The 12,915-nt window shown below is 36.4% G+C and overlaps 1 protein-coding gene across 1 annotated transcript in view; it reads left to right on the plus strand.

Annotated features, from left to right (window-relative positions):
• TDRD9 (tudor domain containing 9) overlaps nt 1–12,915 on the plus strand; it is a gene marked incomplete at both ends in the record, with an annotated part of 59,136 nt that overhangs the window by 36,037 nt on the left and 10,184 nt on the right. Inside the window, 13 exons of the mRNA XM_079536979.1 lie at nt 84–215; nt 882–1,044; nt 1,122–1,185; nt 1,691–1,754; nt 3,930–3,974; nt 4,822–4,875; nt 5,296–5,412; nt 6,345–6,452; nt 7,453–7,553; nt 8,374–8,547; nt 9,087–9,198; nt 10,414–10,626; nt 11,196–11,285. Of these exons, the coding sequence (XP_079393105.1) occupies nt 84–215; nt 882–1,044; nt 1,122–1,185; nt 1,691–1,754; nt 3,930–3,974; nt 4,822–4,875; nt 5,296–5,412; nt 6,345–6,452; nt 7,453–7,553; nt 8,374–8,547; nt 9,087–9,198; nt 10,414–10,626; nt 11,196–11,285 (1,437 nt within the window). The remainder of the gene's footprint in view (nt 1–83; nt 216–881; nt 1,045–1,121; nt 1,186–1,690; nt 1,755–3,929; nt 3,975–4,821; nt 4,876–5,295; nt 5,413–6,344; nt 6,453–7,452; nt 7,554–8,373; nt 8,548–9,086; nt 9,199–10,413; nt 10,627–11,195; nt 11,286–12,915) is intronic.

Genomic DNA, 12,915 nt, shown 5'->3' on the forward strand with positions numbered 1-12,915 from the left:
TTTAAGGATCAGTATCTTCAATTAATTCATAAATTAAACACCTCCCTTGGGGAAAAGTAAGAATAACGTTGTCTTCCCTTCAGACTTGTCCACTGGGAACTACAGTATTAAAAATAAAAAAGCTTGATATGGGAGAACCAAAAGCTTTGTTGGCAACAGCTCTTTCTCCACCCAACATAAGTGACATTGAACGTACCATTCTTCATCTGAAAGAGGTAGGCATTTTTTCTAATGCTGCTGAAATCCAAGTAATGAAAATTATGACATTCCTTGTTAGTTAAGATGCTAGTAACTTTAATTGGAACCTGAAATTGAGAACAGTGTCTAGGGAATATTTTGTCATATTAGGCTGTTACTTGGTTGCCATACTCTTCAGCATAGTTTCTGCTGCTGCTGCATTTCAAAGGGATTGTGATTTCAGCAGAGAGTAAAAGCAGAATCCTGAAGAAATTGTAATACTTGTGAACTAGCATTTGTGATGAGAAAGAATAAGAAAAATGTTAGAGAATTTGAGATCTGTAAGTGAAATTGTTTATTAAACAAGTAGCACCTTACAGTCTGAACATCTCCCTTTCTACCTGGAAATTAGCAATTTTGCTTTCCAATTATAAATCAGGTATGTGGTAGAACACCAGTTATATTAAAGTACTAAGGCTATTCTTTTTGAATTACTGAAGAAATTATAGAAGAAATTATATTTGTACGCAGTAGCTTGGTTTTATTTTCAGGTAGTAGATTTTTCAAATTGATTCAACTTAATTACAGTTATGGCTCAAATTGATGTTGCTTTGCAACTGTTTATTTCTTGTATTGTTTTCTTACAAACCAATCTTAGACTTACTTGATCAGATCTTACATGCAAATAACTTAAATTTCTGTAGCTAGGAGCACTTACATCTTGTGTACAAGCAGAAGAAAATCCGCATGATGGTGAGCTGACTTTCTTAGGAAACGTGCTAGTACATTTGCCAGTGGATCTGCATCTTGGAAAATTGATCGTCCTTGGTCATGTCTTTGGATGCTTAGAAGAATGCCTTATTATAGGTAAAAGAACAACAGAACTTCTATATTTCCATAAAAACAAGTAACAAGGTTTTCATTTTGATTTCTTTTTATTGTAGCTGCAGCACTCTCTTTGCAGAACTTCTTTGTAGAGCCTTTCAAGCAGCCTATTGATGGATACAGGTATTATAATCTTGATGTTTTATATCTTCCTGGCTATTGTTGGAAGCACAGAGCAAAGCTGATCACAAAATGCTATTTTTAATGTCTTGAGTTTAAATTCCTTCCAAAGTGCAGCTGACACACTGAAATATTGCTATATGAACTAATGAGTATCACAGATTAAAGTCATCCTTTTCTGTGTGGAAGACCTGATTCTTCAGCTTTGCCTTCCTGATGTGAACATTGATGTGAACAGTGTCTATTAAAAATCAGTTAGCGTGCTCACACAGCTTACCATCAGAGAGGAAGTGTGGAAAAAAACAATTACCATAAATGTATTAAACTTGTTTATTAATGTATTGGAAGATGCTGATAGTGTAGCTGGAGTAATACTGCATATTGTATATAATATGTATACAGTTTTTATTACTGTATTTATTATAATAATTATAGTTCAGCTATAATAAGTTTAAGATGAGGAAAGAATGTTATTGAAAATCTTTTTTCTTTTTTTTTTTTTTGCCAGGAGCAAACTGTTCTTTTCTGGGAATAGTAAGAGTGACTGTATTGCCATTGTGAATGCATTTAAGGTAAGTGTTTCTTCTGTCTGATTTTTCCAATGAAGTCATGGACCAAGGTGAAACCTTCTCACTTCTGTGTGATCAGTGCAGTATTTTTGTTTTGAAGTTGTTAAAAACTTCATGTTATACTTAGCTATTTTGAATAATTTTAAGGCTATCTTGCACTGTGTCACACAACTGCTAGTACTGACTGAGTCAATTTTTAGTGCTGTAAAGGAGGTGTGCAGTTTTTCTCCAGGGTAAGGCAGCAGGAAATGGGTAAAAATGAATTGCACTGCTCATTTTCTGAGTGTTTTTTACTGTTCACCTGACCAAGTGAAAAACAGTGTGAAGAGTGGAGAAGGAAAGAAAACACGCCATTTTATTTCTGCTTGCCAGAAATAGAAGCAGATTTTGAGCAAGGCGTGGGCATGAGATTTAAGTTTTCTTGATGCCCTCTAATCATGAAGAAGCTGTTTTATACAGGATGCAGATTCTTTCCAACTGATGAAGGTGTCTTTAAAGTTGATGTCTGATTGCATCCAGCAGAACAAATGGTAGTTAAGCAGTAAGAAGTTACTAGTATTAATAATATGAAACACAAAATGATTTATGTTGCTTTTCTACAGAGCGATGTAACATTTTTGTAACCCAGCCAGTTTTTCAGACCCTCAGCGGTGCATTGTTGAAAGACATGGAGATTTTGGAAAGGGTCCAGAGGAGGGCGACTAAGATGATCAGGGGGCTGGAGCACCTCCCCTATGAGGACAGGCTGAGGGAGTTGGGCTTGTTCAGCCTGGAGAAGAGAAGGCTGCGGGGCAACCTCATTGCAGCCTATCAATACCTGAAGGGAACCTACACCCAGGAGGGGAGTAAACTCTTCAAAAGGGCTGACAATAGCAGGACTAGGGGAAATGGATGCAAGTTGAAGGAGGGCAGATTTAGGTTGGATGTTAGGGGGAAGTTCTTTGCAAGGAGAGTGGTTAGGCCCTGGAACGGGCTGCCCAGAGAGGTTGTGGATGCCCCGTCCTCGGACGTGTTCAAGGCCAGGTTGGACGGGGTCCTGGGCAACCTGATCTAAATGTGTATGTTTGGTGGCCCTGCCACAAGCCACAGGGGGGTTGGAACTACATGATCCTTGAGGTCCCTTCCAACCCGGGTGATTCTGTGATTCTGTGATTGTTAAAATTATGTTTTACAGCTACACCACTTTGTGTCCTTGCATAAGCCAGAGACCCAGAGTTCATGCCAGTGCTCAATAAAATCAGTGTAAGAGTGTTCTTAAGAGTGAGAGGTGTTTTTTTATCTGCTTAGGAGGAACCATCTTAAGACTTAAAATCACAATCATATCTTAAGAATAAAATCATAAAAACACCTCAGGATGTTTGAAGTCCAGTCTTCTGTTGATGACATCAGTCAAGGTTTTCCAGGGCTTTGTTCAGCTTAGTACTTGAAGTCTTGGAGGAAGGAGACTGCAGAAAATGTATGGGCAACCTGATTTACTGCCAAAGCATCCTTTTTGTGAACAAATTTCTTAATACCCAATTGAGTGTTGCAAGTAATACTTTAGTAGAACTAAGATTCCTGTCACTGGCTCACTTTTGAGTACAATGTCAGCTTCTGAACTCTGTAGTGCTAAAGAGACTTTGAATTACTGGAAGACATGGAAATACTGATAGTCTCACAGAAGACTCTGTGATACTTAGGGTGCTGTAACATATGTGGGAAGGCCTTAGAGGTGAGTTAGTTCAGCCCTAAGTTGAGAACTTCTACTACACCTCATGACAGAATGTAGGATTAGAGGGTGGGAGTCAGGCCTCCTTTTGGAAGTGTGCAGCCACAGGGCAAGATGTTGTGGACAGAAGTTGCATCAAGAGTGGCTCTGCTGATATACTGCAGTGGAGAGGGCTGGAAGTTGTCTGTGAGATGTAGTCAAACAACAGAATAGTTTGTCTGCAGTGGTTATGGAATCTCTGTCCTTGGAAGAATTGAGAACTTAAAACATCAAAAATGTCATCTAAGTTGGCCCTGCTGTGTATAATAGCGTTAGCTGAAGGACATCTCTGATTTCTAAATTAGTATTTTAAAATTATCCTAAGCATAGGATAGCATGTGGAAAATTTTCATAGTTTTCAGTATGGCATGGTTTTTTTTGTTATTATTATTGGCAGTTCGTACTTGAATGCTAAACCACTTCTTTCTTAGGCATGGCAGATGTGCAGACAGAATGGGGACCTGAGACATCCCAAGGTTAGTTTAACTTTTTTATCGCTTCTGTCCAATACTGAAACTGGTGACTTGAGTACTGGAGTATTCTGCCAGGAATTTTGACTGGCATTTTTTCTTTACTATGATTGTCATTGTCGTAAGTAAATAGAAGCACAGGCTTTGAGGTGTCATAGTGAGTCTTTGGATCTAGTATTTGAAGAGAACATCTTACTTAGTCCCTATGTTAGATGGATTGACAGTGGCCAGAATGTTTGAAATTAAGCTGAGAAGGGAACTTGAGCTGTAGTTGAAAGACATTTCTCAAATCATGGGTGTCTTTTGGGGCAAGCATCTGGAAGGATGGGAGATCTTGGTGTATCAGTCTCAGAAGTCCAGTAGTATGCACACATTAACTGTCTGTAGTCTTTTTTTCTGTCTGTAAGACAAAATGCCGTTGATTTCTCACTTGCCAGACCATAGTGTGCTTTATGAATATCAGCGCACAACGTGCACCGATTTACAGTGAATATCTGAAGTTCTAGATTTTAAGAAGTTCTAGATTGTCTTCTGTTTTGAGGTAATCATCCTCTTAGAGGAGATTCTGTACTAGCAGCGCAGAGGAGTTGAACATCTGGGTCTATATGAGAAGTCTTAATGCTCCGCAGCTGCACTGCTGATAATCCAGGTACAGTTGTAGTCAGATATATTGTCATACATTATCAAAATGCACAGTCAGAATTAAAGAGAGCTGTGAAATGAGGTAAAAATTTTTTTCATTGTCTGTAGCTATTATTTGTGTCTACACTAAAGAATGTGAGAGAACATGCTAGTTATTAGGAACTTCTTCTCTATATTACTTTTCATTTGCACTTCTCACTTTCTTCTCCAGGATGAGCTTGAGTGGGGTCAATTAAATTATGTTCATATCAAGAAAGTCAGAGAGGTGAGCTGAAATAGTCATTTTTATGAATGTTTTTAAAGATGGTAATATCGTGGATAAGCCTGCTTCATGTACAACTGTGTGTATACATCTGGTTATGTATCTTCTTTAAACTGTGAATATGTGAGATCATCTTCTCACTCCCAGAGGAATAAACACTGTTGAAAGCAGCGTTAACTTGAACACTGACAGGCACTTGGCTAGGTGTCACATGAGAACTTAGTGGTGTGCAAAATAAAATCTACTACTACATGTATTTTAAAAGTACTAGTGAAGATGCTAAGCAGTATATTAGATGAAATGCATGTTAATGTCTCTTAAGAAGTAAGAGGGCTTACCTTCTTGCTTAGGCTTTTACTAAGCTTTTTTTCCATTTGGGTTGGATTTGATCTGTTGAATGTGTAACTGGAGCTGGAATTTCAGGTGGCAGAGTTAATTGAGCTTCTGAAAGAAAGAGTCAAGCAGTTTAACATGCACGTTAATACTCAGCTATCTGCGATGGATCAGGAGTATGCATATAAACAGCATTTCATTTTGCAGGTAATTATTTAATAATTCTTTGGGTAGAGATATTGCTTCCAGAGTTTGTAATTGGGGTTTTTACATACCATTGACAAACTAGTACTTTGAGATACCCTGTGTTTCAAATTTCTTGTAAACTTTTAAGATTGCAGTTGGAACTTTTTTTTTTTTTTTGATAATTTAAAAGCACAAATAATGTTACGGTAAGAGTATTGGACCTTTGGCAATCCCTTTGTTTCTGTCAGTTCATTAAATTAAAATGAAGTGATAATAACTAAACTTGTATCTCAGTTAATTTTTGTTTAGGTCATAAAAAATACTCTGAAGACAGATGGTTTGAGTTGAAATGATAAAAACTAACATGTATGAAAAAGGTGGTTTTGCTTGTTTTGAATTCTCTTTTGAAATTTCCACTGGCTTGAGTAGTTACTGGAGGGAAAAGTAAGATATTGTAACTTGCTTCACATTTCTAATGAAATTTCATTTCCTATTTGGACTGATTAGTAGTGATTTTGTTTTCACAGACTTATTTCAATAGCAGTTGGTTTAACTGTGTAAATAGTGAACTTTTCAGAGCTGAATTGTTAAATACTGTGTGATGTAATGTGAAAATTGAACAGCTGTCATACAGTATTGTGTATAGATTTCTTTAAAATTGACATTCTTTTTGAAAGAGAAGTTATCCATTGAAGTTTTGACTTAGTCTGCATGCAGAAATATTAAAATGCTGTTCCAGAAGCTGAAGTCATGGAGGGTATGTTTTAAGTGGATAAGATTTGCATGAGTTAAACTTCAGTTGGAACAACATTAATTTCTGATGAAAGACAGGAAAAAAAAAATCATATTAAGATGTGCTGGTATCACTTCACATTGCAACTGTATTTCGTCTTGAGAAACTGAGTATTATAATAAGCTGTAATTAAAAGAAGAAAATATTTTCTTGATTTCAGGTTGTAATGGCTGGCGCTTTCTATCCAAACTACTTCTCTTTTCAAAAATGTAATGAACAAGGTGCAGTGAGGGAGCTTGGTGGCAAAGATCCAAAAACCACTGTGTTGGTATGTTATGAAGTTGAATGATGTAATCAAGCATCAAATAATAGGAATATGTAGTGTTAGTAGTATTTTTCAAGGTTTTTTTCTGTCTTGGGACGAGATAGAATACATATGTAAGTATTTCTCACTTGGTATGTTGTCATCCTTTTTTCTGTTACAGTGCACATTGCGTGGGTAGGCAGTTTGAAAAGGATTCTGACTTTAGCCTCTACACATTTGATTGCTGGTCTTTCAGAAAACTGATAAAAGGTTTTGAGAGAGCATTTTTGAGTTGAAAGAGTTGTTACAACTGCAGTGTTACTGTTTTGTTATCTTGTACTTAGTAGTATGTGACAAACATGCCAATTATTTTAAGGTTACTTGGATGTTGCATTCTCTTTCTACTTTTTACTCTGTAGACATTTTTATCTGATTGAATAAGTACAAGTTTGAAATTGTCTTTGCTTCTGCGGAATGGCTCAGATTAGCCTAGGAAAGTGTTTGGGTGTCTGATTGATCAGTGCTTAGTCTGGAGGCTGTAGTGAGGCTGACCTGCCTGTAGTTCCCCAGGTCATTCTTAAGATTTTAAAATCTGGATGGAACGTTTCCTATTCGTTTGTCAGGGTCTTGTCCCAACCTCTGTGACCTTCCACGGTGATACAGAGCAATTTTGTGACCAGGCAGCTGTTGCAATACCATTGAGTGCAGTGCAGTCCTGGGATCTCATTAGGTTTTATGGATTGGGTTTTTTTTCTTCATGAAATCTTCACATCTATCCTTTCCCACTATTGAGAACTTTTCTTGAATCTTGGCTCCAAGAGGAAGGAGGTAGGACAGTAATTAGCAGCAGAAATTTTTTTCAGATTTTTTTAATGCAGTATGTTTTTTTTTCTTAATTTGGCTCTTAGATCATTGCTATTGTAGCTCAAGTGAAGGAGGAAGATAAGAGCTAACTAGTTATTGAGATGAAGTTAATAGTGTATTAAAGTGGTTGAATGTGTCCAAACTTGACTTTTCTCAACAGCTGAAAAATATTCCTCCCTATGGCTATCTATACCATAATCAGTTGCAGTCACAGTTTAGACAGTGTGGACAAGTAAAATCTGTTACGTATGATGGATCAAGGTAAGCACAAAATATTTTAAGCATCATGCTTGTCTGTTGGTCTCAGTTGTGAGCCTGCTCATGATTTCTTTTTACGTGGTGTAATGACAAAATGAACATTTCTAATTTAATCTGTCAGAAATCAAATTGTTTTTGATTTATTGACTAGAATGAAAAAGGGAGCTTTGAAATTGAGTATGTATTGATTGGAATAACATTTGATAAGCTAGTGCCCTAGAGACCAATTTTTCCTGTGTTTCTTTTGTTTTGTAACAGAGAATCTTAACTGCAGCTGCTCTGTCTGTATTTGTTTCTCATTCATATAGTGAACTCAGTTCATTGGTACCATCAGATGGCTTCCTACATCATGCATGTGACTTGGCAACGTTAGCTGGTCTGCAGGCTGACTGTGGACTGAACTGCCCAAACATCATTCCATGTAGACCTTTTTTATGCCTTTTCCCTTAAAAAAAAAAAAAACTAACAATCAAACAAAAAAAACCCAGCAACAAACAAAAAAAACCCACATGTATCTTCACATTCTTTCTATTTGTATTAAATGTAGTGAATATGGTACGTTCTTGTGAGACTGCTAGAAAATGTTTCTTTTACAAGAACAATTATAAGAAAAGTTTTCAGGCACATAATTGAGACCTGTGACGGAAATACGTTTTGTAGTTCTCTGACTCCCCATGATAAGGGCAGGGAAAAAGATGATAGCTTTTCTGTTTTTGTAAGTGTTTTGGTTTAGTTTTGATTTTCCCATCATGTATTTATTATAAAATTTTCTTGTGTGTTTTGGTTGGTTGGATTTGTTTTGGATTTTTATTTTTTTTTATAGGGCTTTGATAGAGTTTTCCCATAATCCCGTGGAGGGTTTAAAGGTTCTACCTGCAGTGTACATGTCAATCAAAATGTCACAGCTGAAAATTCCTCTTCAACTGGATGTTCATTATCCAGATGATATCAAAAAGGAGTTGCAACATGTGACAGTTACAAGCATGGACTCTTTAAGGTAACCCTGTTCTGTAGGGAATCAGGGAGGGAGGGTATGCTGAGTTTACAATTGTGCTGTAATATATTCAAATTGTTTTTAAAAATAAATGTGTAAGTCATACCATAGAGGAAAAAAATCCAACAACTTCTGCTATTTAACCTTCATTCTTTGGATTTCTAGTAAGCTGATGACACAGTTGATTCTTGGTATGTAGCTTCCTGGATCTTTCTGTTTGGTCATAATTGCATCTTAGTTTCTCCTGTGGAATGTCGGCTCTGTGTAGTAATTTTATGGTCTAATCAAGTAAATGCATCTTCAAGTAAAGGTGAAATACATAAGTGAGTCTCAGGGCTTACCTTTACTTTACAAAGTGTGATTGTCATGACTTTTGTCACTGGACTTGTTTTTTAATTCCACTCATTCCACTCCCCCCATTTTCTACGTGCATAACTGTGTGCCTCATCATTGTAAGAAGCAGTGAAAGCAAGCAAACAAAAAAACCCTTAAATTTTCACTTCCGAGTGAAGTATTTAATGTTTTAATTCTATGAACTTCAGAGTGAATGTGGACTATCTGAAGCAAACAGTGGAGCCCATAGAAGTCTCATTTGGTACTTCACAGCTGTTAAAGACGATTCCAAGTCATCTTCTGTCCATCAGCGTAACAGAGGTAGGAGTGTTCTGTATCTGAAGAAGGTCGTAACAGTAATCAGACATTAGAGATGTATTGAACAAGCTTTAGTGAAAAGAGTGGATGCTAATACCAGTTGATAGCTGAAAGATAGATTAAATGTAGAGAAGATGAATGGTAGAGGTGTAATATTTGTGTACTCTACAAAAATGAGTATCAGTAGATATTTGTGCATTTATTAGGTCTGGTTATTATTACCTGATAGTTTTGTTCAGAAGTTACAGGTGTGAGAAATGACTTATAATGGGACTGTGTGATCATTTCAAGAAGACACTGCATGCATGAAACACGTTAAAGGAAGATGATATGTATATTCAAATATTCATGAAATCTGAAGCTGAAAACGTTTAGATCTTGTGTTAACTATTGTCTCTTGAGCAGTCTGAGCAATATAAAGCAATATATATGTTGCTGAAATAAAAAATCCTAACAATTGATGGAAACTAGAGGCTGAAGTATTAAACTGGCTCTTGGTAGAACTGAAATGTTGTGCAAAGGCAGAAAGGAATAATTTCTGTAGTTTATTCAGCTAAGACTCTTAGTTCAAAAATGCTCATGGATTTGATGATCAAACATGTTCCAATCTGTGCAGTGTCCCTTTTTTATGCTATGTCAGCAATGTGGTCATTTATTTTGATCCACAGTAAACATTCGTCTTCAAACGCATGCAATATAAAATCAGAAGTAGTAGATGAGTACAGAAAGCAATTGGAAAGAGGGTTGTTCAGCTTGATTGAAATAGTGGTGTTATCAGTTTCCTGAAGAATGGTTAATTGTAATGTCCCAATGCTGATTTGCTTACATATGTAGCTAACTCTGGTGTTCTTTCACTAACAAGAACATTGTGCTGTAGCTTTTTGCATCTATTTAATCAGTCATATACTTAAAATTTTTAATGTGTTGATTTTATTTGCAAGTGTTCTGCTTTTCTGTATTTTAGAAATACTTTTATCAGCCTACTTAGGTGAAGAGTGTATTGTAATTATGCAGCAGAGAGACATTTAAAAACATGATGTTATGAAGAATAACCTCTTATGAGTGATGAATGCTTCATCACAGCATTGCAGTGTGAGAAAACTTCTGTGTGTGTCAGGAGTAGGAGTGCTTTCACATATTTTGCTCAAAGCTGTTTTGTACTTGATGTGGATGAGTGTGATGATGTGATCTGATATTGTCTAATTTTCCTACTCTCAGATAGTAGAAGTTGGACACTTCTGGGGGTACAGGATAGATGAAAAAAACAGGTCTGTACTCCAGACTCTGACTGCTGAGTTGAACTACCAGAACTTGACAGATCTGTCAGTGTCTCCACATCCAGAGTTGGTTTGTCTAGCACCATTCACTCGTCTTGAAAACACAGGATACTACAGAGCTCGTATTCTGTATGTTTCTGGAGATTTTGCAGAGGTACAGTAGTGCATTATGTTCTATCAAATTGCTAACCCACGTTAACTGGGTTTAACTGTGACTATCTTGGCGGTTTTTTTAGTAAGAATTTTGACTGAGGATTATTTTCATGACAGTTATATTCCACTAAAGAGAACAAATTTAGAAAACTAGAACTAAAATGAAATGAGCATATTGCATTGCCAGAATAGGGTGAACTAGCAAATTGGTGTATTTTTTTGTTTGTTTGTAGGGGCTGAAAGGTACCTCTGGAGATCTCCCAGTCCAACCCTTTGTTAAGGCAGTTCCTGACATTAGGTTGGGCAGGAAAGCATCCAGATGGATTTTTAGTATCTCCAAAGAAGGAGACTCCAATACTTCTTGGGTGTATGCCAAGAGATCAAATAATACATGTTATAAATATTGGACCTGTTATTTTCAGGTTGTCTTGATTAGCTTATTTTCCAGACTCTGAAAATGATTCACTTGATAAGATGAAGCTCAAGTTGTCACTTTACTTTACACAGAAGTATGATTTCTAATGCTGTTGAGACTCCACTGATGCTCCTGGTTCTTTTTTTCCCCGTCAGGTTTTTTTTGTAGATTATGGTGATAGATCAAAAGTGCCTTTAAAAAAACTGAAAGAGATTCCAAGCAGTCTTCGAGAGCTTCCTTTCCAGGTAGGGATTTTTTCATGTCTCATCTGGGAAACAGAATTGCACATCAAGTCATAATGCTTTTCATAATAATAACAAATTAATGCAGGTGTTAGTAATGTCCTACATATTACAAATCATCTTTCCTAATACTACAACTGGTTTGACAAATGTTTTCCCAGGTATGTATACACAGAGCAAGCAATTCTTGTAAGTGAATTGCATTGTATATGATTGCAGAGAAATGTTATCCACTCTTTGTCTTTAGGAGCAGTGCGGGGGAAGGGGGAGCATGTGAAACATAAAAAGCAAAATGAAAACACATGGACTTGGTGCCTGCCTTAGGCATTAAAAAAAAAACGACACAGAAACAACAACAACAGCAATAAATAATAAAAAAAATCTCAACAGCATTGTGTTATTTTTGTAACAGTGTTTGAATTAAGTTTCCTTCTTTGTTGGAAGTGTATTGGGTTTTTCCCTCGCACCTGCAATCACAAGAGCAGTAGAAGATGAGAGGGAATTGCTCAGACAGCTGACTTCTGCTCCTTCTTGCTTCATCATGATAAGTTTATTTGTCCTTCAGTTCTGTGAAAAGAAAGATAATGTTGTTCTGGTTCCTCTGTAGCTTGCTTGAAGCTCAGGACTAATGGGTTGAGCAGTAGATTATAGCTGCGCTTTGGTTTAAGAATCTCTGAGCAAATTACAGCTTCATTTATAGAGCCCAGAAAGCAGCCCAGAGAGGAGAAACAGTTAGTTATTAGTTTAATTACTTACTCTCTGCAGAATCTTTGTTATCCCTATCACAAATAAGATATCTTCTTATTGTGTGGTGGAAGTCTGCACTGTCTTCTGTATTGTTACTGTACAGGGTGTTTTTGTTTCTCTTCCTGCGCTATTCTGTTAGTCACAGGACAAATATGTATGAGAGAGCTTTGCCGATTTAAACCAGATAGAAGTGTCTGTTTTTACTTTGTGTTCTTTTAACTACTGTCTTCACTTGCATTTTTTCAGGCAAAATTGTTTTGAGAATTGAATGGGGACCTGTAAAGCAAGTCTGAAGGACTATATTCAGTACCTAGCTTTACATAAAAATAATTCTTTAAAACTATATTTACATAGACATTAACTACTTTAACTAAGATTCATTTTTCCAGTCTTCATTCAGGTATTTTAAATTCACTGAAACAAGCGTGTCGTACATTGTTGTTGTCTGGAGTGTTTGAATAAACCATCAGAACTGTAGCTTTATTTATTTCTGTTCTTAGCATGCTAAGTAATTTCAATACCTCTTTTTCAAAATGGCTAGGAAACAAGGGTTTCTGTTTTAAATTCATTCAAGACTATCATTACAGGTAGCAATTCTGGAAAAGGGTTAAATGAGAACTGACTTTTCTGCTATTATGTATGATCTTAGTTAAAAAGAGCTGCAGATAATAAAATTTTTTCAGAGAATGCATTTCTAGACTAGTAAGATTTTGATATGAATGGTAAATTAATACCGATTTGTCTTTTATTTATGCTCAGTTGGCAACTTCTTACAGCATTGAGTTGTGATAGAAGATTTAATGTGTAGCCCTGTTAGCAATGACAGAATAGGAATTGGGACAATAATTTTGCAGCAGTCTTATGAATTAACATAAGCCTTTGGAAT

This window comes from Tetrao urogallus (assembly GCF_951394365.1).
Source record: "Tetrao urogallus genome assembly, chromosome: 6".
In the NCBI taxonomy this organism is placed as follows: domain Eukaryota; kingdom Metazoa; phylum Chordata; class Aves; order Galliformes; family Phasianidae; genus Tetrao; species Tetrao urogallus.